This window comes from Eschrichtius robustus, chromosome 17, assembly GCF_028021215.1.
Source record: "Eschrichtius robustus isolate mEscRob2 chromosome 17, mEscRob2.pri, whole genome shotgun sequence".
Classification (NCBI taxonomy): domain Eukaryota; kingdom Metazoa; phylum Chordata; class Mammalia; order Artiodactyla; family Eschrichtiidae; genus Eschrichtius; species Eschrichtius robustus.
The window spans coordinates 15,550,901-15,578,870 of record NC_090840.1 but is presented as its reverse complement, the minus strand read 5'-3'; the positions used below and the strand labels follow the sequence as shown (position 1 = coordinate 15,578,870).

Here is a 27,970-nt window from a genome sequence, read left to right as displayed (position 1 = left end):
TATGAAGACCACGTAGTAACATGCTAAAACTTTTTTAATTTTTAAAAGATACAAAACTGTATGTTAAGGTGATAACTTTAAAAATTATAGAGAAAAATACTGGAAGGCAGGAAATATCTCCTTGAGAAGATGAGACCTACACAGGTAAGAAGAGCCGTATCTCCGCTAGGGAAGGGGAAGAGGCAGGGTTCAGGCTCTGGAGTTTCTCTTGGATTCGAATCTCAGTTCTACCACCTGCTGGTGGCATTTGACCTTGGACATGTTATTTGATGTTTCTGTACTTCAGGGAATCATAATAATAATGACTTCATAGGGTTTTTGTGAAGATCAAATAAAATAATACAGATATAGCATAGTAAATGATGTTTCCTATTTTGATGAAATAGCTTCAAACTCTGTAGTAGTTTGTAAAGCAATTTATTCCATGAACATGAATTAAGTACTGTGTGGCAGGCATTCTGGTAAGGGCCTAATATAAAAAGATGAAACCTACTTAGTTTCTACCCCTCACAGAGCTTAAAATTTGCTAAGGAAAAAGACATAATTAAGATATATGTGGTTAATGGTAGTTATATATATATATATATATATATATATATATATATATATATAGGCTATTAAAAGATAGAGGAAGGGAATTTAATCTTGGGGAGAAGGTCATCTGAGCTAGGTTTTGAAAGATGAGTGGGAATTAGCCAAAAGGGGGAAGATATATATTTTTTGTTCCATGTGTAACAAGCACAAGAAAAGAGGTGAGAACTAGTGTGTGGTAGGTAAGGAACCCCGTGCAGTTTATACATCACCAGGGCAAGCAGAATCAGCAGGAGATGGGCCTGGAGAAATAGGCGAGGGCTAGATCATAAGGCACCATCTGTAACATTTGAGGCAGCAGAGACTTCATCTCCGGGGGAGTGGAGTCTACTAAAGATTTTGAGCCGGGAAATTAATTATCTGGAAGTAAGGAAGCTTATGTTAGATATTCCAAGTAAGGTGAAGGCCCGAGCTAGAAGCAGTAATGATCATCATAAAGACAAGGGGGGAGGCTTGAGAATATTTAAGAGGCAGAGTCACATTGATGATTTGATGGCGAGAATGTAGGAGTTTAAGGGTGATGTTCAGTGGATGGCGCTCTTTCAGGTGGGGCAGTTTTGGGATGAGGAGGAGGAATGGATGAGCTCAATTCTGTGAATTGAAACCTAGCTGGATTTTTGAGGTAGAAGCTTTGAGAGGTGAAGGCTGGAAAGAAAGATTTGGGAAGCCTTGGGAATGGGTGATACCACCAAGGAGAGTATGAAGCAGCAGTTCTTAAGCCTTTTTGAACATTTGCATTACTTGGAGAGCTTTTAAGCAAAATACTGATGGTGTCCTGGTCATATGTATGTGTCTGTGTGTGTGTGTGTGTGTGTGTGTGTGTGTGTACACAAACGTGTTTTTTTACAATTGTGGTAAAATATACCTAACATAAAATTTACCATTTTAAATGTACAGTTAAGTGGCATCAAGTACCCCTTCACATTGTTGTGCATCTACCACTGCTGTGCATCTCCAGAACTTTTTCATCATCCTAAACAGAAACTCTCAACCTATTAAACAATAAGTACTCACCCCTCCTCCCTCAAGGCCCTGGTAACCACAATTCTACTTTCTGTTTCTATGAAATTGGCTATTCTAGGTTCCTCACATGAGTAGAATCATAATATATGGCATTTTGTGTCTGACTTCTTTCACTTAGCATCATGTTTTCAAGGTTTATGCGTGTTGTAGCATGTATCAGTATTTCATTCCTGTTTAAGGCTGAATAATATTCTGTTGTATGTATATACACATTTGGCTCATTCATGTGTTGATGGACATGTGGGTTGTCTCCACCTTTTGGCTTATTGTGAATAATGCTGCTGTGAATACGGGTGTCCGTATACCTGCTGAAGTCCCTGCTTTCAGTTCTTTTCAGTATATACCTACACGTGGAAATGCTGAATCATGTGGTTATGTGGTGTTTTTTAAAAGCTCCCCAGGTGATCTTCAGATATGCACCAGGGTTGAGAACCTATGATATACAGCAAGGCTGCTTAATCTGGAAGGTCCATAAGTGGTCTTACAGTGGGTTAGTGACATCTTAGGAGAATTGTGTGCCTTATTTTGTTATCTGTGTAGTTTTACTTTCTGGCTTTGGTCAGATTCTCAAAGCCATTCATAACTCCAAAGTGGTGCTAAGAATCACTGCAGAATCTAATTTAATATAGACAGAGATTTGAATAGACATTTCTCCAGAGAAGATATGCAGCGGCCAAAAAAGCACTTGAAAAGATGCTCAACATAGTTACTAGGGAAATGCAGATCAAACCAGCGAGACACCATTTCATGCCCGGTAGGATGGCTGTAATTTTTTTTAAAAAATTAAGTAAGTGTTGATGAAGATATGGAGAAATCGGAACCCTCAGACATTGCTGGTGGGAAAATAAAATGGTATATTCACTTTGGAAAGCAGTCTGGCAGTTCATCAAAAAATTAAATGTAAAGGTACTATAGACTCACCAATTCCATTTCTAGATTTATATCCAGAAGAACTAAAGCATATCTGTACACTTGTACACAGATGTCCATAGCAGCATTATTCATTCCTAAGAGCCAAAAAGTAGAAACAGCCCAGATGTCCATCAACTGATGAGTAGATAAATAAAATGTGGTATATCCTATGTACATTGCAATATTTGGCCGTAAAAAGGAATGAAGCACTCATACATGCTACAATATTGTGGAGCCTTGAAAACATTATGCTAATTGAAATAAGTGAGAAACAAAAGGCCACATGTTATATGTTTCCATTTATATGACACGTCCAGATTAGGCACATACATAAAGTCAGAGAGTGTTAGTAGTTCAGGGTGGGAGAGAGGAGGGAATGAGGAAGCATTGCATGATGCGCATGGGGTTTCCTGTTGGGCTGATGAAATGTTGTGGAATTAGACATGGTGATGGTTGCACAATCCTGTGATTAGATTAAAACCACTGAAATGGATGTGTTAAAAGAGTGAATTGTATGGCTTCTGACTTATACCTCACCAAAGCTGTTAAAAATAATTTTAAAAAAGGAAGAGAACCGAGGAGAGGGCTGGGCTGAGGAGGAGGCGTGGAGAACTCCGAAGAGGAAGGTCCCATAAAAGAGATGGAAGAAGAATAATTATGCAGTTTAAGGGGAGGCCCTATAGAGGGTGGTGTCATGGAAGGCTCAGAACAGAGATACACCGGGAGGAATCCCTGGGGGGATGTGATCACAGTGACAGACACAGTGGAAAGGCTAAGTTACATAACACGGGATGCCAGAATTTATGTAGGCTTGGTATTCAAATGTCATGGAAGACGAGGGAGGCAGAGTCAGTGGCGCGAGGGGGGAAGAAATGTAATTGTTTGGGATCATGAAGTGAGTGGAAGGGAGTAGGCATAAACCACAGGCCTATATTCCCTTCTCTGAATCTCAGAATTCAACAAACTCTGGAACTGGAAAGGTTTTTATAACTCGTTTAGCGGTAAAACCTGACCTGAATGGATATGGAATGGCTTATAATCTTCATTTGTCCCACTTAGTGTGAATATTCATACATTTCACTGCAGAAATAATACTGAATTTGATTACAGAATGCACTCACAGGGCTCTGTGGGGTTATTATGAAATATGGCGTATGCCACGTTTTCTCTTTCTAAAATTAAAATATGTCTGTCTATCTGAATTCTAAATTCTGTGGCTCCCTAGTGTTTGGGGTAAGGGAGCACAGGCCTGTAGTCTTTGGGCAGGTCCGGATGTGAAGGAAAGATGTGAGACTGGATGGCTGATGGAGAAAGATTCAGACCCAAGGGATGGAAATGACCTGAGTGTGCTTATAGGTTAAAGTAGAAAGAGAAAGGGTGAACAGTTGCTAAAGAGAAGCTTTGTAGCAACGTCTCAGAGAAGATGGGGAGGGAAATAGGAAATGGGGTTGGAGGGGTTAGTGTTTACAAGAGGAGGGATCACACATCCTCTGAGAAACCAGGAGTGATGTTGAAGAGAGCAGTGGATTTCTGTGTAAGGGAAAGGAAGGGAAGTTGCATAAAATCAGATTGATCAGCCATTTGCCCAAGTGGTAAGAGCTGGAAATAATTGTTGGGGTAAATAGGAGCTGACTGGAGAACAAATAAAAGGATGGGCGGGCAGGACTATGAGTCTAAGGCAAGTTGAGAAACCTTGGAACGTCTGAGGGGCCGTTCCGCCCTTAGCTGTGGGATTTTCTCCATCGGTGCTCGGGTTCCTACTTATAGGAGTGGAGGAACCTTGGGGTTAAGTTTTGCGGAGGGAACTCTGTGAGAAGAGATGCGTGAGACCCACCTGACGGAGGTGAATCCAGCGAGGTAGGGAGGGACATGCGACGAGCAGGAGGGCAAGGGACTAGAGTTCTTGGTCCGTGAAGACCGGTTACCGAGGAGGAAGACAGTAGGAAAGCTAGCGTGCTAGGAAGCTGTGGGCCGGAAGTGGCTTTCGGGGGGCCCCAGTTCTGGGTGACAGCAAGGTTCGGGAGTGATCATAGGGGCAGTGGCCGAAGTGCAGTGGAGGTGACCTCTGTTGGAGTTGAGACAGGAGGGCCTGTGAGGATGTCACAGAGATTGTGAGATCACTCCGGGTGGCGACCAGATGTGGGCTAGAGAGGAAGAACTAATCAAATACCAATATTTTCAGTCAAGGTGGAAGATTAAGTGGCACACTGGTGCATCTCAGACCGGATCGTGGATAGAGGGTGCTTTAAGACATGGGTTTCCAAGGAGCGGAGATTTTGATTCAAGGCCAGCCTTGTGATTGGGCAGCGGCCTAGTGGCAGCTCCGAGGAAGGCAGAGGGGATGCCGTGCCCTCCTCTTCCTGGGACGTGTGTGACGAGAGGGCAGGCAGCGTCTCCTGGAATGGACTGTGGGGAGGGCCTGTCAGGAGGGACCAGAAAGGCGCCTTACACTGTTACGGGGTTAAGGAGGTGGACGAATTTCTTACTACAGAGTAAGACTTGAGAGGCGCAGGAAGAACGGTAGCATGGAGTAGAACTGCTGTGGGTTGTATTTGGGAAGAAACACAAGACAGAAAAAGAAAGCTATTTAGATGGTGACCAAATGTGAGAGAAGTTTCATCTCTGCCCCAATTCAAATACTGAACACATTAAAATAGGAAGATTGTGAGGGATTTTCCTTTCCTTTTTTTTTTTTTTAATTTTATTTATTTATTTTTGGCCGTGTTGGGTCTTTGTTTCTGCGCGAGGGCTTTCTCCAGTTGCGGCAAGCGGGGGCCACTCTTCATCGCGGTGCGCGGGCCTCTCACTATCACGGCCTCTCCTGTTGCGGAGCACAGGCTCCAGACGCGCAGGCTCAGTAATTGTGGCTCACGGGCCTAGTTGCTCCGCGGCATGTGGGATCTTCCCAGACCAGGGCTGCAACCCATGTCCCCTGCATTGGCAGGCGGATTCTCAACCACTGCGCCACCAGGGAAGCCCTCCTTTCCTTTTTTTAAATTGTGTTTTTGTAGGTGTTCACATTGTTTTAATAATACAAGGATATGGAGTGAATAATGTCATTGCACTGGTTCGGACCTTTTATTCTAGTCTGCTAATGTTAAGATTTTCAGAAAAGTACTCTTATTATCAAACATGATAGGTATGCTTTGTGTCACCTGCCTATCTGATAAACAGATTTTTTTTTTTTTTTTTGAGTCATTGATTAAAAAAATAAACTAGACTGGAGAACCTCTCTTTGTTTGTAATAACCAGTTAACTAACACCCGGAATGTTTTTCCACCAGCCTAGACTAACTCGCCATTGTCTCCCAGCCCAGTAGTTGTAAGTGCTCCTCTTCCTTTCCAGTCGGTGCTGGGCAGGCTTCAGCTGATGGCCTGGGGTCGTTCTGCAGGGGGGTTCTCATTTCGTTGGTCTGGGGTGGAGCCTGGAAAGCCATGTTTTTAAAAAGTTCCTCAGGTGATTCATTATGAGCCACATCTGCTTTCATCTCTACACTAGCAGTAACTCCGATGCCTCACCAGCCTGAATATGCTGTGTGTGCGCCAGATCCCTGACTCCACATTCTTTTATCTGAGTAAACATGAAATGCTTATAAAACATTTGAAAAATACTCAATTATTGGTAATCAGTTTAAATTAGAAAATAATGTCGTGCCATAGTCTTCAAATTTGCAAAGCATTTTTAAAAATCATAATATTCATTATTATTGTGAATTCTGGTAAGATGGGACCTCACATACCCTGCTGAGGTGATTAGAAATTAGTACAGCCTTTTTGGAAAATAACTTGACAGTAAATATAACAGCTTTAAATATGGTCACACCGTTTGATCCGGTACTTACATTTCTGAGACTCTATTGTATTGACTATTGATTATTATTAATCAGATATGTGGATCAGTACTTATATAAAAGATATTCATCACAGTGTTATTTATGGTGGTAAAAAATGGAAGCAAACTAAATGATTATAGAAAATGGTTAAATATATTATGGTACTTTAATATGACGGAATATCGTAGAGCCATTAAAAATTATGTTTATATAGACATATTTAATACCATGGAAAAATCTTAGAAATAATAAGGGCATCTATAAAATTGTACCTGCAGTTTGTGGCACACACACAGTACATTTTTTTAAAATTTTTATTTTATATTGGAGTATAGTTGATTAACAATGTTGTGTTAGTTTCAGGTGTACAGCAAAGTGATTCAGTTATACATATACATGTATCTATTCTTATTCCAGTTCTTTTCGTATATAGATTATTACAGAATATTGAGCAGAGTTCCCTGTGCCATACAGTAGGTCCTTGTTGGTTATCCGTTTTAAATAGAGCAGTGTGTACATGTCAATCCGAAACTCCCAATGCTGAGCAGAAAGTTTTTAAATTTAATGGTTATTCTCTGTGTGGTAGGAATACATGCAATTTATTCTTTAGCATTTTATATTCTAAATTTTCTACTACGAGCATGCATTACTTTTATTAAGAAAAAATAATAAAACTTTAAAAAACAAAATTCTTGCTCTTATCTCTTTAGCAGAAAGAAGGAGGACAATTCATGTGGGGTGAATCATTAGAGAAGTCACTCTTGCTCGTAATAGTCGCCAGTTTGTTTCCTAAATATTTGTAAACCATCCATTGACCTGTTCCACAACTCTGCAGGTTATCAGTATCAGGCCTAATAGCTTGTGGGGCTTGTTGTTGTCGTTTTCCGGTTTTTTGTTTTTAATAACTGCTTTATTGAGATACAATTCATGTAACGTAAAACTCACCCTTTGAAAGTGTCCGGTTCAGTGGTTTTTAGTTTATTCACTAGTTGTGCAGCCATCACCACTATCTAGTTTCAGAACATTTTCATCAACCCGAAAAGAAACCCTGTGCTCCTTAGCAGTCACTCCCCCTCTGCCTTTCCCCTTAGCCCCTGGCAACCACTAATCTGCTTTCTGTTTCTGTGGATTTGCTTATTCTGAATGTTTCCTATAAATGCAGCTGTACCATAGGTGGCCTTTTTCAGTATCCGGCTAGCAAGCCTTCAGCCCCTCCTCCCTACGCTTCCAAACCTGTGGTGTGTACCGCTGCCCTAACTGTGGTCTGACCACCTCTGGCTGAGACCTTTCCACTGGGCCTGTGGTTTAGTAAGTCAACAGGGACTGCTACTCATTCTAGCATTTAGGGTTTTCTATATTCTGACGCTCCAAAGTAGATGCTTACTAAATACGTGGTGAATACGTGAATTCAGTGAATAAAATGTGCTCTGCCTTACCTCTCCCTTTCCTTTTTTTTCAGAGCAGATTATTAATACTATGAGTTAGTCAGATTTCAGGTCACCGATGGGGCAAGAAACTTTCTCCCTGCAGCTGATGGCAGTAGTTGGCGGAGCTCAGCAGGCCTCAGCGTCCGGGCTTGTTAGACCCCGCCCGCCGCCAGGGTGCGTCCTTCAGGCCGGCTGGGTGGAGCCGGAGGGTGCGTTTCCCACAGATCCCGGGTGGCACTGGGGGAGGTAGGGCGCAGCCAGCACCATAAGCAGGGCCTGACAGCATCCTGGGGGGGGGGGGGGGGGGAGAAGAGACTGGGTGAGGATGGAAAGACCCAGAGCCCCCCAGCTGTCGAGTCACATGGCCGTGCGGTCACCCGGCATCTCTGGCCCGACCGTGCTCTCTATTAAGCGCACCGCTTTGGCACCCTGGGGTCCTCGGACACCCTCACCACCACCCCAGCTTCCCTTTGAAATGCAGTACCCCTTCTTCAAAACCCAACTCGGCCATTCGTCAGACCTTCGCCGAGGCTCCCCACGACAAGAAGTGATTTCTCCTCGCGAGCACTTTGTATTTTTCGTGTGTGCTGGATCCCGCGTTAGTTTACTCCATACTTGTTTCTTCTTCCTAAATCTTTGATTTCTTGAGATTAAGTTCTGTTTCTTACTCCGTGATTGTATTACAGTGTCCAGAGAGCCCAGTAATTTGCTCTCGGCGGCTACTCAATAATTATCAGCGCAGTTGAACATCAGAAGGAAAGAAATGCAAATAGATTTTTAAATTAAAACCCTATAATTTAGGTTATATTTTTAATACCAAGAAGAGATCTTTATTAATTAGAAACTTAACCTTATATAAAATTTAATTGTCCGGGGCCCAAATATGTTTTTGCCCTAAGTAATAGTCATTACTCTGGATTTCGAAACGTTGCCTTAAAACACCAAACTAAAGAAGTCATATGCCTGTGTTATGAACATACATATATAATGTGTTGTGATTTCTCTGAGAGCTTAGTTTTTTCTACATCATTTATCCTAACTGGAGCCAGGGTTTGAGTTTCAGCTTAATGAATTCTCTTTTTTTCCCCGATACCAGGCAAAAGGAATATAATACAGTTACCTGTATCTGAGGTGTCAAGCAATTACCTTAATTTCTTTAAAGTTTTCATTTCATGCTTATTAACTTGCCAGTTATGGTTAAATAAGGTGCAGCAGCCTCACAGATCTTTATCCATAGCTGTAGGTTTTACAAAAACAATGATTCTTTTACTCTCTCAGTGCAAACACATTTTTAGGACTAATTGAAAAAAAAAGGTACAGAAGGACACATTCTCCCATAGGAGGAAGTTGTTTTAATCTTTTCAATGCCTGCTTGAGACCACCCTGATCTAGTCCATTAAATTATTATTATTATTTTTTTTTAATAAATTTATTTATTTATTTATTTTTGCTGTGTTTGGTCTTCGTTTCTGTGCGAGGGCTTTCTCTAGTTGCGGCGAGCGGGGGCCACTCTTCATCGCGGCGCGTGGGCCTCTCACTGTCGCGGCCTCTCCTGTTGCGGAGCACAGGCTCCAGACACGCAGGCTCAGTAGTTGTGGCTCACGGGCCCAGTTGCTCCGCGGCGTGTGGGATCTTCCCAGACCAGGGCTCGAACCCGTGTCCCCTGCATTGGCAGGCAGATTCTCAACCACTGCGCCACCAGGGAAGCCCTAAATTATTATTTTTAACGCCCTTTAAGCTCATTTGGGTTTAAATCTGTATTAACTACCCAAAGGGTGATTAAAAGAAGCTCCATTCTTGAGTCCAGTTATAACTTTAGTTCCCCAAAATGCAGTAACGGCATCTGGAGCGGGAAGGAGAAAGCTCTCCATTGACAGCTCTCCAGGAAAGCTCTGCTCTTACAAAATCTGGCAAATCGAGAGGGCTCCCTAATTCTCCATGCCCCGATCCTGAGGTCAGAGGATTGGGCTCCGTTGTACAATCGCAATACTAACAATATGATTGCACTTCTACTGAGAGCTGTTTACGTGTTCCAAGTTTGAAACTTAAGCTGAAGTACAAATCTCTCCTAAACTCAAGTATGGTTAGTTTCGATAATTACCAAAATCCAATGTTTGAGAGTGAAGAAAATGGTTAAAGTAAGTGTTTTGGCTTATAAGTTCAGGTGCCAAGGTAATTTTTAAATTCTTTTCAAATAATGAATTCTTGTAAATAGCTTTCTAAATTCTAGTAATTCTCAGTAAATCATTCTGTAGGTATGTGTTATTTGCATATAAAAATGCCTAATTTGGCTTATTTTTGTAAGAACAAATTGGGGGAAGGGGGGCCTGTTGATCCAGAGCTGCCTTTTTCTATTTTTGATGGCAACCATTGCCTCATAGCAAATACTGTTTGGAGTTACCGTAACGATCTGACGAAAAGAAAGTTTGTCAGAATTTGTATGGTGAAAAAATGAATCAGAGGTCCTCCCACCAAACCATGGTTTTTCCTCCTTGCTCACTTTCCACTTCTGTGGAAGAGACTAGAGAAAGAGCATAAAAAAGTATTCCAGAAAAAGACTTCTTATATGCGAGACATAATTTAAACTGCCCCAAGGAGCTGTATAACTGTGATCCTTTTTTCTTCTCTAACCACAGACATTTCATTTGGGTCCCAAACGTTGTCCCTGGGACATGCTTAAAAGTTTTGCCCCTGCTTTGTGTTCTGTTTGACTGGAGACAAAGAACGCATAGGAAAGCTTGGAGTGAAATGAGGGTGAATGAGAAAAGGAAAGAGAGTGTCTTCCGTGGCATCTCTGGCGCCCAGAACCTGACGTGGGGGACAGCAGTGTGGGCCCACCTGGCCCATCAGGAGAATGCCCTGGACCCTCACTGGGAAGGAGGCAACTGAGGATGCAGGAGAAAGAAGCGTTATCTTGATCGCATGTCCTATGGGCCAGGGAACAAGTAGAAGGGAACCTCGAATTCTTCCTAGTGGAGTCCATGAGGCCTGCATAAAGAAGATGGTTTTTCAGCTGAACTTGAAAGAGAAGATTTTCCTGAGGAAGAGCGATTTGAGTAACCTTTGCTGGAAGGCTCTTGTGATTTGGACATTGTTCTTGCTGTAGAAGAGTCGCATCTGTGGGAGAGAAAACATGAGAAAGTTACAAAAGTTAAGACTAGGATACAGTAATGAGTCCAGAATGACCAAGAGCCTCCATCTTTCTTATTTAGAAGAACTTGGGTGGGGTAGATTTGGAGAAATATAATTTGGTTGTAATAGAGTTTCAGTAGTTATAGAATACCGTTACAGAATATCCTTTGATTGGCAAAAAGAAATAAGTTTATACTTTAAATTTCATTGCAAATACTTACCTGTAAAAGGGGGTCCAATTTCTTATTTTATTCACTTTAGGCATTTTTCGTGCCACTTACCATAGAGTAGCTTTACCTCATTTTATATGCAGTAGGCTTCCTGAAAATGAGCACGTTAACAATTTGTATGTTTTAATATGCATCCTGGAGAGCCTGGTTATTTAAAAGAATCTCTGGTTTGCTTGTTGTTTTTGTTTTTTTCCAGTGGCACGGCCGGGTCTCCTTCCCTCCCTCCCTTCCTTCCTCTCCCTTTCCTTCTTTCTGCCTTTTGGTAAACTCATCAAAATCTGATGCGTTAATGAAAGGAAATTTGGAAAATGCAAACATTAAATTATACCCACAGTACTTGTTGAAACAATTTAACTGCTAATACATTGGTGAATTTTCTTCTAATTTGTTTCTATAAATTAATTTTTCTCTAACTGTAATTCACCATCAGCTTAGATTGTTTCATAAGCATTTACATGGTATTAAATTCAACCTATAATAATATCTTACATTTATTAAATAAGCCCTTACTAGATGCCAGTCATTGTTCTATGCCCTTTACATTTCATGCTCTCAACAAACTTATAAAAGTATGTATTAGTATTTCTACAGTTTTAGAAATGAGGAAACTTAGGTCCAATGGGGTTAATTAGCATAATTAGCACAACTAATATGTGGTATTCCGGGCATTCCAAACCTGAGTTGACACCAGAGGATGTGCTCTTAGCCATTGCGTTGTACGACTTTTCCTGAATTTTGTTTTAATGGTTGCATAATAAAGAAATTCTATTATGGATCTTAGAGTTCTGTTAGAAAGGTGTCACTCTATCAAGAGAGAACTTTCCTGACCACCTAGGTAAAATGGCACTCCTCACCCCCATCTATTGACACGTTGTACTATCCTAGCCCTAGCCTTACCTATATATATACATATATATATATATGTATATATATATATATATTCTTTTATAGCTCTGATCACTACCTGATATGGTAAATTTTATTTGTTTCACTGTTTCTCTTATGGACAAAAGACTTGGTCTGTTTCGTTCATTGCTGTATCCCCCAATTCCTAGAACCATGCATGGCATGTAATACATATTCAGTTAAACTTATTGAAGGATTTCATGATCTATGCCTTCAGGTTAGCTTTGCATAAATTCTCATTTTCATAATCAACTTTCATTGGGGCTGAAAGGCTGGAACGACCACGTGATCTGCATTTCCCTCTGTAAATCACAGGAATGCTAGGCTCCAAGTGCCCCAGGCTGGTGGGCAGTGCAGAACACCCCACACTTCTGCACAGCAGGCACGCTGCGTGCCTACCCAGAGCCGGCTTCTTGTCCAGACTGGTTTATGCTCGTTGTGCTTGTTATTGTAATCACATAATTTTATTAAATATTATGTAACTGATTGTGAGTGTGAAAAGGTACATATGTTTCTATAAAAACTAAGATGAATGCTTTGAAAAACTCAGTCAGATGGGCCAAAATTGCTTCCAAATAGGTATACGCAACACATCTATAAAAGACTGGGAAAAAATAATGAAAATCTACACCTCATGAGCACTTATAAGAACTCTAAGTGTCTATGAGTTCTAGCTCTATCTTATTTTATTTTATTTTTTTAAATTTATTTATTTTTTATCTTTGGCTGTGTTGGGTCTTCGTTGCTGCCTGCGAACTTTCTGTAGTTGCAGCGAACGGGGGGGCTACTCTTCATTGCGGTGCGCGGGCTTCTCGTTGCGGTGGTTTCTCTTGTTGCAGAGCACAGGCTCTAGGCGCGCGGGCTTCAGTAGTTGTGGCTCGCGGGCTTAGTTGCTCCGCGGCATGTGGGATCTTCCCGGACCAGGGCTCAAACCCGTGTCCCCTGCATTGGCAGGCGGATTCTTAACCACTGCGCCACCAGGGAAGCCCCTAGCTCTATTTTAAATAAACAAAAATTGGAAATAGTAGGCAGTGCCTTAATGATAGGTCTGATTTATGTGAGAAGGACAATATGAAACCCCAACGGAGACTGATACTCAAATATATTATGTTTAAAGTTAAAACGAAATGATTTAACTAGTAGGTATCATTTTCTGTAATTGCTCTTGATAACTGGCTTTTAAAATTAACCAATTACTACTTCTGATTCTGTAGGAAAAGAAGGCTTTTACTATTTTGAATGAAACTCAGCATTCTTGGTGTGCCAGAGAAAATTCCTAGCTGGTTTTATTACTTCAGTAACTTCATAATAAATTCAGTAATAACGGTAATGCTTCATTTTTCCTCAGGGAATAGTTGCTTATGAGCTGAGGCAGGATTTCCTTTCTGCAGTAGAACATGAGCTTCAGCAGGACAGGGGCTTTGTCTGTTTTGTTCCTGGCTCTATCCATGTCTACAACAGTGCCTGATGCATTAATTATTTATTGAACGGATAGATGAATGATTCTAGACATTTTTTATAGTATTTTGCATTTTACAATGAAACTACTATATTTTTGGCAAAAAGTACTTTCAAATTACATATTCAGTGTTTATCAAATTAAGTTAAAATATACTGCTTTCTATAATTTACATAAGTTTACATTTCTCACTTCAGTGAAAGTAATTAAAGAATAGGAGCCTCAATGCTCACGTTGCAGTGGTTAAGAATTGAGGAGCTATTTGGATTCACTTATGAGCTCTAAAACTTCCTAACGATGTGGCCTCAGTCAAGTTACTGTAGCTCTTCTGTACCTCAGCTTCCTCATCTGTAAAATGGTGATAATCATAGATTGTTATGGGAACTAAAGGTCTACCTATGTGTAAAGTACCTAGAGAATACCTGCCAAGATGGTAAGCATTCAGTAAATGATAGCTGTTATGATTACACTCGAGCGTGACTCCTGACCTGTCATTTATTATCTGAGCAATTTGAGCAAATTACTTATGGAAACAGGTCAGAGAGGTTAGATAATCTGTAAGGGGTGAGGGTGTGCGTATGTGTGTGGGTGTGTGTGTGTGTGAGAGAGAGAGAGAGGGAGAGAGTGTGCGTATGTGTACGTGCACATATATAAAAAACATTAAAATGTAGGTTTTTAAACAAGAAAAGTGCTTAACGCTTAGTAAGTACTCCGTAAGTGTTAGCAAAAAAAAAAAAAAAGCAAACAACATATTATACTGTGGGAGAAGATTCTCATTTATTTATTTTAAAACTTTTTACAACTGGAATAATCAAAAATACTTTTTATGTGGGTATAGACTGTCTTGCCCTGGCCATTTCTGTAAGTTTTTCTCATAAATTAGGAAGGTTTTTTTGAAGTCTCAAAGAAGTTTAAAATGGGTTTCAGAATTAAGAAAGAGAATTGAGTTTAACCTGGACAAGTTACGAAACTCTAACTAACACAAGTACTACGTTGTGGTTCTTAGTTTGATGACTTCTTTCTAGAATGCCAAGCCTTTGGTGAAAACTGGTTTTCCAAATATTAAATAGGGACTAAGTACACCCTACTTGAAGGGGCGAGAAGTGCTTACATTATGCAAGGAATGCAGTTCTTCCCCTGGTGTTTCCTCATCTGAGGCCTTGTTAAAACCTAGTCTTGCTATTCCTGGCTGTATTAGCACGGGCTGACGTCGTTGGGTGCAGAAGCAGCCCAGTGACTGGCTATATTAAGGAACTTAGCCTGTGAGAATTCAGAAAGTGGAAACCATCTTATGCCACTGATGTCAGAGTAGACGTTCTCTCCCCCCCCCCACCCCCGCCCCGTTGGTAATGATAGTTTAGAACAGCTCTCTGCTACTGACATATCCTGCACCGAATTTTGCTAAGATAAGACTTTCAGAGAGGATTTTTCCTTCTTTAGGAGAGATGGAGATTATGGAAATGTTACAGCAAAATATTTGTGTAACCAGCGAAAATGAATTTAGCCATTTATTTGATTATTGCAGCATGTGTTAAAGAGCGGCTGCCGCCCATTTGCAGCCTAATGTGTTTATTACAGTCTTCCCAATGGCATCTTGAAGTGTCTTTTAGCTAAAAAATTCATGAGGATTATTGGCTTTCAGTCAGAAAATGGAATATGTCTTCTAGTTACTGTCTAATATACCACTTTAAGGCCATTATACAAAAGTAAATCTGAGAGTGGGGCATATTGAGAAGGAAGGAATTTTTAGCTTAAACATTTGTCTCTACACAGTTATTATGTTCCCGTGGAGTGAGAAACAGCATGAGAGAAGGTAGGTGTTGAAGCCATTTTACTTGGAGAAGAAGAGATGTAGTTGTAGTCTGTGGTGTTTTCTGAAATCCTGTATCCAACTGGAAACTGTTAGTGTTTTATTTTGGAAAAACCATCTCCTAATAATAGTATGTGTTTGAATTATTGAAGTTAATTTTAAAAATCACGTGTACAGTAAGTTGCTCAAAAGTAGTGAAGTATAACTGAGGATTTGTTTCCGATAAGATGCCCTTCATTCTGGATGTGTATGAAGGGAATCTCCTAAAACTTTGCAACTTACTGTATGAATTAATGTGCAGTTTTATGAGTCTCGCTCTGTAAATACACACTGTAATGTGTGGGGTAAACTAAAATTTTATTGTATGAAAAGCAAGGAACAAAATAATATGTAAAGATGAAGTTAAAAGTGTTTCTATGATCCAGTAAAAAGTAACACTTTGGGGAAAATAATATATCATTTTACTAACTAAAATTTATTTTTGAGATATTGAATAGCCTCTTCTATCACTGTGCTAATGCATTACTTGTTTTGCCAGTGGGAAGAAAAGGTTTGATTTTTCTGTGTGCTCTCATCCCTGCATTCAGTAAATCTTCATAGTTCTGCTTATGCTTGTGTTTGTATGTGTGATGCTTTCTTTGTTTGCTTGTTTGGATGAATCAACGATACATCCTTGCATATAATCTGTATACTTACTGCATGGAAGATTTTTTTAACTCTTGCCAAGAGTTGGGGTCTTGCCAAAATATTGTTTGCTTTGGGTAATTTTGTTTAGTTGACACTGTTTAGAAAGTGGTTTTTCCCCTCCCCTGTCTTCACTGCTGTATCATCTAACTGACATCCAAGGATTGGCCCACTCCCTATTTTCTACCTTTCTCGGGCATCTACATCCTGAAAGCACATTGTATACATTTTAAAATTAGATACTGTGTTTTTTTAGACTTATCAGAGTCTGATAAGAAATTTTGCTTCTGTAACATGAAGGGATCCTCCTGAAACACAGTATACCCTGAGGGAGAAATTGTTTCCAGTTTAGAATGAACAGATGTTTTTACTTGTGATATAGAAATAACGCATGCATCTAACTTTTGAGGTGGACTTCTGAGCGATGGAGGACCCTAAAAGATTATCCTTTCATAATTTAATAGAATAGAAATGGAAAAGTGCTTAAGTGAAGATGTATGTACACTTTTAATATTACTTGAGTATTTCTTAGTCTTGCAAAGTTTGTGAAGAATCAGACCACAGAGTACACAAGAGTGTCATCTGTCTCTTGTAAAGAGAGTTCTGGAAGGCCTTAGAAAGTATAGAAGCCTTTCTGGTCTCATATCAAGAGCTGGATGATTTATCAGGCAGCTCCTCCTCACGTAGGTGTTGATAAGAAAAGTTGTTCCAACAGCTTTGTATGTCATTTCATTATAAATTTCATCTCAAAGTGAGGAATTTCAGAGCAGGCCTAACTTTTTAAAAATATTTCTTGAAACTGGCAATAGAGATCTGATGTTTGATCACTTATTATGTTTGGAGTTCAGCAACAGTATTATCCTTATTTGTTCTTTAATTGAATTTGTTCAGCATATAAAAAATCTGACAGCCTTAGGGGCCTTGTTTGGAAGATGGCCAGTACTGATAAAAGATAAAATGCACATTATCATTTACATAAATTCTGGATGATTAACTAGTTTTAAGGGCATGAGGCTGTATTGTGAGCAACAGCTTTGTTTACCTTGTAAGTTGCATCGGTGAATTTCATGCATGCAGAGTGCATTTTTTAGCTGTATTGAGGGTTAACGTTTTGTTTTGCTTTCTGTCATTATGCTAAGGATTTAACTGGCATTATTCACACACGTACCTGCCCAGAATATTGCTAATTTAAGAAAATCAAACATCAGTTCTTGTGGCTGTAAATCTTTCCTCTAACTGTCTAGTTCGTACAAGTTGATATCAGAGGATGTAAGGGAGGATGTGCTGTCACAGTGAAAGCAGGGCTATTGTTTGGTTCTAGATAACAAGAATGGACAAACTGGAACTTCTTTTCCAGTCTTGTCCTTTCACACACACTCCCCACTCCACCCAGCATCTGGTAGAAACTGGCTTGTTCTCCATGACTGTCATTTCCCATCAGATATGACCCAGGAGTTTACTTGTGTCATTTTCAGTTTTTGTGATTTACATTGAACTCTTCAGAATTCAGAGTGAAATGCTCCAGAATGTTAATTCCATGTGAATGTTGAAAACATGCAGACCTTTTAAGAAACTATTAGTTTAGACCTGCTCACAAAATAAAATGTCTAAACCTTCAATGCTGCCTGCCCTTCTGTATTCTCCATCTCCTTCCTTTTCACTGGAAATTAATATTTAACTTTGATCTACAAAAATCCATTAAAGCTCATCTATCTATACAATTTATTTTTTTAATTAATTTTTATTGGAGTATAGTTGATTTACAATGTTGTGTTAGTTTCAGGTATACAGCAGAGTGAATCAGTTATACATATACCTATAGTCACTCTTTTTTAGATTCTTTTCCCATATAGGTCATTACAGAGGATTGAGTAGAGCTCCCTGTGCTATACAGCAAGTCCTTATTAGTTATCTATTTTATATATAGTAGTGTGTATATGTCCATCCCAGTCTCCCAGTCTATCCCTCCCTCCCCCCCCCCCCCGTTTATTTTATTTTCGATGATTTTTCTATGTGTACATGCACCCTGGAAGCCATAGATCTATCTGTCTCTGGTTCTTATGGGTTACTTGGGTGGGAAAAAAATTGACTCCCCTAGTGTGCACACACACACACACACACACACACACACACGCGTGCGCTCAGACGTGAAATACTAGCACTTGCTGCCAGCCGAGCCTCCACAGGGCGTTAAGAACATCAGTTAGAGCAGTCTGGGTTAGAGCCCCTCAGTTCTTCTCTTTGAGTACCTCACTAATGAGGGTCCTGTCATTTGTTTGGTTCATCCACTCAGGAGCAGGGCTTAAATCCACGTGTCTGCGGTAACATTACATCTACTTCTGGCCCCGTGGCAGGCAGGAGGGAGGCGCGCAGGAGCCGTCCACTGCCTGTCACCACCTTCCCCAGCCTCCTCCTCTCCCTGCTCCAGCACTAAATTCACTTTTTCCTTTTCTTCTCCGTCTGAGAGTCTGTCCTTTTTTTCCCTGGGAGATGAGCAGTGATTCAGACAGGGCATCCCCAGCCTGATGGCTGCGGCTGGCAGAGGGCATCCGCCTGTCCCCAGCTTGGCCAATGACTGCAGACCACCGTCCCCCCAGTCCTTTTTCTTCCCTTTGGTGGTTTAAAGGTTGGTTGGCAATGTGTCCTGGGCATCCATAGCCTAGGAAAGTTGCTCAGAAAAGAGGACATATGGGGCAGACACAGAAGAGCAAGCAAGAATGTTCGAAAAGCTGAAATTTTTAGGTTTTGAGGAAGTGTGTTTAAGGTACCATCACATAAAAATAAAACGGGAAAGTTGGCGTTTAAATAACTTAGTTCAAGCGGAAAATAATGATTTTTTAAAAAATATTTACTTATTTTATTTTTGGCTGCGTTGGGTCTTTGTTGCCGTGCGCGGGCTTCTCACTGCGGTGGCTTCTCTTGTTGCGGAGCACGGGCTCTAGGCGCATGGGCTTCAGTAGTTGTGGCTCGCGGGCTCTGGAGCGCAGGCTCAGTAGTTGTGGCGCACGGGCTTAGTTGCCCTGCAGCATGTGGGATCTTCCCAGACCAGGGCTCGAACCCGTGTCCCCTGCATTGGCAGGGGGATCCTTAACCACTGCGCCACCAGGGAAGCCCAGTAATGAAGTTTTAAAGCTACAAATGGAGTGGTTTGTGAACCAGACGTGGGTAGATACAAGCAAAACATAAAGTCTGCTCAAATGGCTTTAGTGCGCTTGGACCAGAACCCGGGCGCTCCTGCTTCACGCCTCACTTCCCTCCAGTCGCTTGTTGAAATGCATCAGCGCTGTCCCTTCATGCAGAGTTACAATTATTAGATATATATTTTGGGAAAAGTAAAAGTAGATGATGCTGATGCTAATGTTAAAGCCCAAACTGAGTATATACGACTTGAAGGAAAGCAGTCACTTATTTTAGTTGTCTGTCGAGAAGCTTTCTGATAATACTCAATACTATACTTTTTAATACTTTTGGGGGGGGGTGGCCATTTTTATCAGAAATGGCCTCCTCCATTAGGGTCAGTAATGTTCCTGATCTTTTGAGTGCATCTTAAGACCTTGGGAGATAGCAGCTAGAATCAGCTGAGGGAGGGAGGGTCAGGGGTGGCAGGATGTGAGAGGAAGCCACTGCCCAGGGAGGGAGCTTCCAGGAGAGAGGGCCCTGAGGAGAGCAGCAGTGAGCAGCTGATGCAGGAGGAGACCCCAGGGAGATGCCAGGGGGGCGGGAAGATCCTGTGTTTGAGGGGCCTTGCTCGCCAGGACAGGGGTGTCAGAGCGCCCTGGTCGGATCTGGAAACGTTCAGCTTGGTGGCGAGGCACTGCCTCTTCCCGGGGCTGTTCTTCATGGGTGAGTGATTGCAGCACAGACTTGACATTGGCCAACCCCAAACAGAGAGTGGGAGGAGCCCCTTATGGCACCTGTAGCTCCCACATGGGGCAAGATAGCTCCTGAAACTGGAGGCTGGCCGCAGAAACGCAAGACTAGCAGCTTGTATATAGTTCAGGGTGCCGTTGAAATACAAGCCCTGTTCAAAGAGTGGGCCCATTGAGGTAGGCTTGTTTGTTGTTTAATTGTTTACCTTTACATTTGCCTAACTTAAGCACAGTTACACACAAAAAATTATACATGCCTTTTCATTGGGAATTATATATACATGCACGTAAATCAAAACAATGTGTTAATTACTGTTGTTAAATTTCTGATTAAAGCCATAGCTTTTTTTTATTGTTGGTAAATTGATCATCAGCTCTCTTCACTTGTTTTCTCCTTGTTTTCTGTTTCAGTTGCTGATATGTGTTCAAGATGAGTGGGATGGGAGAAAATACCTCTGACCCATCCAGGGCAGAGACAAGAAAGCGTAAGGAATGTCCTGACCAGCTTGGACCCAGGTTAGTTTCTCACTGAGAACACAACCAGTGTTGCCCGTGAAAGCCACATGCGTGAGCCTTTGATATTTTATCACGTTGATTTCACACCTGATTCAAATGCTCTTTGGTTTTTCTCCCTAACTGTCAAGGCCTTTGGACAGTTATGTATTATTTAGCTTACATTTTAGATATGCTAATCGGTTACAGATTTTATTATTCTTTACAAGAAGAGGAAAGCTACATACTTCTGGGTCCCCTGTGTACTCTGACTCTTAAAACCAGTTTATTCTATATAATCTTGAATTTTTCACATTTTTACTCCTGTTTGCTTTTAGAATGTCAAAATGACAAGACAACCCACAGTAAAAAAGTTTGCTGTTATATTTATACTGGCTTTTATTCTTTCTTTCTTTTTTTTATATTTAAGAGCAAGAAATGGAATGTCGAATCCCCTTGCTTTTGAGTTGGTGATAAAGACTGTGGGTCTTCAGTGAATAAAACAAATAATTTTAAAACAAGTTGCATATCATATATTATGGGTGGAAGTATGAGTTGTTATAAGCTCCATGCAGGGTAGTTTAGCAGTATCTGTTAAAATTATAAATGCATATCTTCTTCCGAACTAGCAGTTCCATTTCTAGGAATTTTCCGACAGTATACTTTGACACGTGCAAAATGATGTATGTATGAGGTTGCCCGTTTCAGCGTTGATTATAAGCACAAAAGATTAGGAAAAACCTAAACAGCTGCGATACATCCACACACAATACAGCTCTGAAAAAGAATGAGGACGCTCTTTATGGATCGATTTTAACAATATCAATATCTCTTAAGAATATTGTTATGGAGAAAAAGCAAGGTTCAGAAAATCTTTATGGAGTCCTACCATTTGTATAGAAAAGGAGGGGAGTAAGAATTCTATATATTGTTTTAGGATACTTAAGAGACATAAGAGTCGTTACCCATTTGGGAGGTGAGGACTAGGCAAATAGGGAACAGGGGTAGAAGAGAGACTTCGTTCTTTTGATGATTTAAATCCTGTAAATGCTTTTTGAAAGTCAGACGGCCACTTCTGTTCCGTGGCCAGTAGAAAGATCAGATGGGGAACAGTAGGGAAGAGGACTAGGAAAAGAAGGAGGGGGCTTCCCTGGTGGCGCAGTGGTTGAGAGTCTGCCTGCCAATGCAGGGGACACGGGTTCGAGCCCTGGTCTGGGAGGATCCCACATGCCGCGGAGCGACTGGGCCCGTGAGCCACAACTGCTGAGCCTGCGCGTCTGGAGCCTGTGCTCCGCAACAAGAGAGGCCGCGACAGTGAGAGGCCCGCGCACCGCGATGAAGAGTGGCCCCCGCTTGCCACAACTGGAGAAAGCGTTCGCACAGAAACGAAGACCCAACATAGCCATAAATAAATAAATAAATAATTTTAAAAAAAAAAAAGGGAGGAGGAAGAGCAGAAAGCCGTTCCATTTTCCCCGTCTAGTCGCCAAGCAAAACAAGCTGATTAAATGGCCACCGTCCACACCGCAGCCCCCATCTCCCGTGTGCGGCCTCTAGGTTCCCTGGTCCTTCCTGGCCAGCCTCAGCCTTCTGTCTATCAAACCGCCTTCAGGGCCCGGCGGTCCTGGCTGAGGAGGCCAGCTGGTAAGCGGAGCCTGTCCTCTCACCAGTGCTCTGCTGGTTCTCGGGTGAGCACAGCGCCTGCCTCCCCGGGCCTTGGAACACAGCGCCTCCTTCTCACCCATGTGGCGTTTAGTTGGCATCTTTGGGGGGCGGGGGTGATGGAGGGAGGTGTAGGGGGTAGAGAGGTTCAGCATGGGAACTTAGCTCTTCTGCGCATGGCAGCCGCTGTCTCCCTTTCCCTGGAATTAATAGGGTTGAAGCCAGGAGTGAAGATGAGACTTAGCAAAACCAATTCTGGTCGCTGCTCTACCAGTCACTCACTAGGTGATCTTGGACAACTCATGCAACCACCATAAGGTGGAGAGATTGTGTTCTGTCTTAGGTTTATTAGTACATGAGAATAAAGCTAATATTTAGAGGCAAACATATGAATGTGTACTACAAATTACAAGATTTTATAAATTGGCATTGCATACAAATAATTTATATATTAAGAATACAGAGAGCTGCTGCATTAAACAACTTGCTTTTCTTATTTATTGTATTGTTTGAATGTCATCCAGTGGACTCTGCCGTACTTGAGAAAAAAATTGTATGCTGTAATTACCAAAGGGAACTTTTGAGTTTGCTATTTCCTCAAATTCAGATGAGGAGATCTTGCCAATTTTTATTTTTTCCCTCCCTTCCATTAACGGTTTCAAACTCAAGTCGAACTTGGACTGTTTGTTTACGTTTTGCGTGTCATTCAGCTTGGACAGTTAACAAAGACCCTGGGCCAATTTCGCTTTTGTTTCTAGCTGTACTGTGGTTTTTAACGTTATCTTAAAAGGCCGTTAGGTTTGATTATGAAGATCCTAAAGAAGTCTATGAAATTATAAAGATTTATTTTCATCATTTTGCTGTGCTTTACCAAAAATCATTGAAGTTTATTTATTCCTATTTTAGCTAGGTTAACTTCCCTTCTTTTATTAATCTTAAATAAATTTTTATGAGTGTGAGCTCCCTTATGTTTCTAAAACTCTTCTTTGTTTATTCAACAATGAAATTTGATACTTCTTTGTACCAAGCGTTGCACTAAACACAGTGGTGAGCAAATCATCCTGTCCTTGTCATTGTGAAGCTTACAAGTCCAGTGGGAGACGTGAAACACATTGAACAAATGATCACACACGTAAATATGTAATTACCGACTGGGGTAAGTTTTTTTTTGTTTTTTTGTTTTGTTTTGTTTATCTATGGCTGTGTTGGGTCTTCGTTTCTGTGCGAGGGCTTTCTCCAGTTGCGGCGAGTGGGGGCCCACTCTTCATCGCGGTGCGCGGGCCTCTCACTGTCGCGGCCTCTCTTGTTGTGGAGCACAGGCTCCAGACGCGCAGGCTCAGTAATTGTGGCTCACGGGCCTAGTTGCTCCGCGGCATGTGGGATCTCCCCAGACCAGGGCTCGAACCCGTGTCCCCTGCATTGGCAGGCAGATTCTCAACCACTGCGCCACCAGGGAAGCCCTCAGCTGAGGTAAGTTTGATTTCAAAAAGAAACATGCAACATTTAGGGCGGATTCGAGGAGTTTTTTCCACCAAAGTATTCCATGTTTCTATAAGTAACTTTTGTTTGCTCTCTTTATATTAGAACTTGGTTAACATGCTTATCTTTTTCGTAATAGCCCCAAGAGGAGCACTGAGAAACGTAATCGTGAACAGGAAAATAAATACATTGAAGAACTTGCAGAGCTGATTTTTGCTAATTTTAACGACATAGACAACTTTAACTTCAAACCTGACAAATGTGCAATCTTAAAAGAAACTGTGAAGCAAATTCGTCAGATCAAAGAACAAGGTAAGAGGAGTGAATGAATATTTTGGAGAGTTTAGTTGGTTTCTCTTTTTCCATGTGTGAGAAATCCCTTCAGAGTCCCTTTAATCCATTTCTTAGGTTTAAATTATTGATGAGAAGATGATGTCACGGTGCAAGATGAATGCAGGTATCACTTGCAGTGGTTTATAAATAGGCTTTATATAAAATTCAGCAATTCCCTAAAGACGGAGGGGGCCGAGGTGAGGCAGGGTGATGTAACTTTTCATCTAGTAAAACTCAGTTAGGTGCCCACTGACTCTCCTCCCCTGCCTTAGAATTTTCATAGCTTACACAGCAAGTGACTGTCATAATTTGCAAGTACGGAGCCAGCCGAGGATGGAAACCAGAAGTAAGGAAGTGAACCACCTCCTGTTTCAGCTCGTCAGCATATTTAAGTGTGAGCCTCAACTGGCCACGCCACTAAATTAGAGTTTCATATCCTGAGCGACAAGAGATAGATTTGAAAGGCTCAACCTCTAGATAGAATTCTTTTGTGAAGTTGAAACATGAAACACAGAACATGACAGCTTTCTTCCTGGGGTTTTCTTTTCTTTCTTTCTTTTTTTTTTCTCCCGAGATCATTTTCTGCCTCTCTTCTTTGATATTTTTGCCTACAGAAAAAAATTTAAGAAAATAATGTTTTTAAAAATCACATTGGACTTTGTAGTGCCAAAAAAAATCTGTATTAGGCAAGTACGAACAGCGTCTTGGTGCCCAGGGCCAGTATATGCTCCTGAAGTCTTTATACACTGCTTTCCTTCAGGAGATAATAATCTCCTGTAACCTGTTTTCGAATGCATCCTCTTAGAGTTCATATCGTTTTTTTATCTGCCTTTTATATAACATTTAAAAGAGGCAGATTTTAGAAAAATAATGTCTTTGTCTCTATAGCTATGTGAGCCCGAAACTTTGCAAGTATAGTTCTGTCTTCTGAGAACTGAAACATATACACATAGCATCCATCGCGCAGTTTTAACACCAGCCCGCTCTGAAAATCAGTATTTCCTGGTTTCTCCATCAAAATTATATCATCGTAACATTCAGCTTTCATGGACTTTCTACTCAGTGGCATGCCTCAGTCGCCTTCATCTCTTTCCTATTCCTTTTGTTCCTTTTGAGATTCACTAGTTATCAACAATTCAGTTTAATCTCAATTTGGTATCAGCAAATGGATAAAATCATATTCCTAAAATTTTTAGGAGAAATAACTGGTTCAAGGTTACAGTGCTTTGAAGTTGCTGCATTTCTAGGTGCTGGTATCGTTGCAGTGGAGAAATCATTAAGCTTCTTGTTGCCCCTTTCTACGGATTTTGAATGATTCAATTTTGTGAACATCCCATGTTAGGTAGAACTTTCACACTTGAAAACAGTTATATGTGTATGTATTTTACTATCAAGATCTTGCACAGGGTTTTACAGTTTTGCAAAACCTTGGTTATTCCCCCCTTCAAACCATAAAACACGTTAAGATGTGTCACGCTGGGACCCTGCCGTACTTTCTCTGTGGGTGTAATCAAGGCCGCCATACCGCGACCACCCAAGAAGCAGCGACAATAAAAACCCTGTCACATCTTCCTCTCACAATATTGTTTCCATTAATTTGAAAAGTAACGTGTTTTGAAAAGGGAAGCAGAAGTTAAAACCCAAATGAAAGTACACTTTTAACTTCTCGACCAATCTAATATTTTAAGAATATTGCTTGTTTAATAAATTGTTTTTTAGAGAGAACAGGGACCTTAGAATCAAATCGGGTGGAGGCTAGGTATGAATCCTGGTTCTGTCTCTTACAGACTTTCTGAACCTGGACAAATTATTTTCTCTCTCTGCGACTCAGTTTCCTCACATAGAATTTAGCAATCACAACATCTAGGTTGCACGGTTGTTGAAGAAATTAGGAGCTACGTAAATGCTCCCAGCAAGTACTCATCACAGTAAGCGTTTAGTACGTATTCAGTAAATATCTTTCCCACATTCAGTAGGAAGGCACCTTTTTTCTTCACCTATAGCTCAGATCTTCATACAGTGAGCTCTTCCTTCAGATGGAAAGCAGGGGAAAGAAAGGTGGGGAAATGGTTATGAATATGCTCCCCTACAGGGTCATTTGAAGAAAGTCACATTTTTTCTGGGGCCAGAGGACTCTGCATCCACCGACAGCTCTGTGCGGCCACCTTGATTTCTCTCAGCAGCTGGCAGCCAGCTAAGGTTCAAGAGCAACACATAGGTCGGATCGGAACCCTTCCTTCTCCCTCTGTATGTGTCCACCCACCCAACTGTCAATCAGTGTAAATAGAATCCAACCATCATCTTTACAGTGTCATCCAAACTTAATTTGTATTGCAGTCGCAGGTATCAGGCTGAATAAAATCCTAACTGTCCTGAAGAGTTAAGCCGGATTGCGTGAGGTGCAACTAAAGGCTGCACAGTCGGGAAAGCAGGCTCCTGTGAAAGGAACCCGCCAGCGTCCAAAGCTCAGGCAGCTCAGCCAGGCAGGGTGGGCTCTTTCACGCGAGTCTGCTCGGTCATCAGCTGCTCCTCACGTTTCCGTAGGCTTGGGGACAAAGGCAGAGAATGAAGGATATTTTTAAATGGCCTGAAGGATGGGGTTTTGGAGGGCGGTTACCAGCTATCTAAATGATTAAACCTCCCTTGTCTGTAGCGCTTTCTGAGACCTGTGTTTGGTAGACGCTAGCTCTCCAAGAGCATCACACGGCCGTGCACCTTGTAGTAGCAGACCAAGTGCACACAGAGTCTGCACTTCAACCGTGACACCAGCTTTTTGATATTGAAGTGGGGTGTGTCTTCCTATGTGGTATGATGCTGGTAAATGTTGAGAACATCTGGCGTCTGTAACTTACAAAGAATAGTCATAAGTAGTAAATAAACTTTTTTCCTAACTGGGAAGACTAATATTGCTTCTATTTCACAGAAGAATAATAAGTAATATGAAAACTACAAATGATTTAATTATGGATTGGTGAGTCCAGTTTCACACTCCTTAGCTAGAAACTTAAATTTTAAAATTCCTATGGAAAATACATGGCGATTCCTGTGCTCTTAAAAAATAAAATTGAAGCATAAAGTGACTGAAACGTGAGGGGAGTTCTAATGATTAATACATTTCTACTGCCCTCTTTAAGGTAGTATCTCCTCTATTACCTCAACACTTTTTGTTCTTTTTTCTAAAATAATAATCTAAAATGAATTGTATTATTTGGAAAACATTTGTCACTTCATTTAAAGCCTCTTTAGTGCAGCATATTTTTTCATAAGATTTTTTCTCTTTGTATTATTTTATTTATTATCATTTATTTTTGGCTGCACTGGGTCTTTGTTGCTGCGCGCAGGCTTTCTCTAGTTGCAGCGAACAGGGGCTACTCTTCGTTGTGGTGCGCGGGCTTCTCGCTGCGGTGGCCTCTCCCGCTGCGGAGCACGGGCTCTAGGCGCGCGGACTTCTCGCTGCAGTGGCCCGCGGGCTCCAGAGCGCAGGCTCAGCAGCTGTGACGCACGGGCTTAGTTGTTCTGCGGCATGTGGGATCCTCCCGGACCAGGGCCCGAACCCGTGTCCCCTGCAATGGCAGGCGGGTTCCCAACCGCTGCACCACCAGGGAAGCCCAATGCAGCATATTTGAGTATAGGATGTAGTTATCAATCAATGGAGAACTGGTTTCACCCTTTCGTTATTATTTTTCTGAACGTGAATAGCAATAAGAATGAAAAGGTATATTTCAAAAATTCACATTGGTGCAGGCTAGATCTGGGGGGGAAATTCCTTGTTGAATCAAGCAACCTAAAAGATCCTTCTGGTTTCTCATTGTGATTATTCTAATGATTTAATTTTGATTGTAGTGCCATTATGAGAACATTGGGATTACGGATTGGTTCATACATGTAAATTTCCCCTACAATTGCGCATAGCATCAAAAAATAAGTATTTTAAGAGAGGGTGTGGGGCAATGGTGTGCTGGAGTCAACTGGTGTCAAGCAACGAGAGCCAGTTGTTAAATTTCAAGAATTTTATAAGCCAGTTGATAAGCACAGCCATTATTAAAAATTGCTTAGACTTACAATTAAGTTATATTTTAAAACACAAAGGTAAGGAAGACTAAAACTCATCATTTCCTAATTATTGTAC

At 41.2% G+C, this 27,970-nt stretch overlaps 1 protein-coding gene across 5 annotated transcripts in view; it reads left to right on the top strand.

The window, feature by feature from the left end:
• NCOA2 (nuclear receptor coactivator 2) overlaps nucleotides 1–27,970 on the top strand; it is a 269,141-nt gene that overhangs the window by 151,371 nt on the left and 89,800 nt on the right. For all 5 annotated transcript variants that reach the window (XR_011070653.1, XM_068525333.1, XM_068525334.1 and 2 more), the window contains exons 3-4: nucleotides 20,287–20,391; nucleotides 23,648–23,820. Coding sequence is in view for 4 of the 5 variants with exons in the window: in XM_068525333.1 (XP_068381434.1) it covers nucleotides 20,306–20,391; nucleotides 23,648–23,820 (259 nt within the window). In the remaining variant the exon portion in view is untranslated. The remainder of the gene's footprint in view (nucleotides 1–20,286; nucleotides 20,392–23,647; nucleotides 23,821–27,970) is intronic.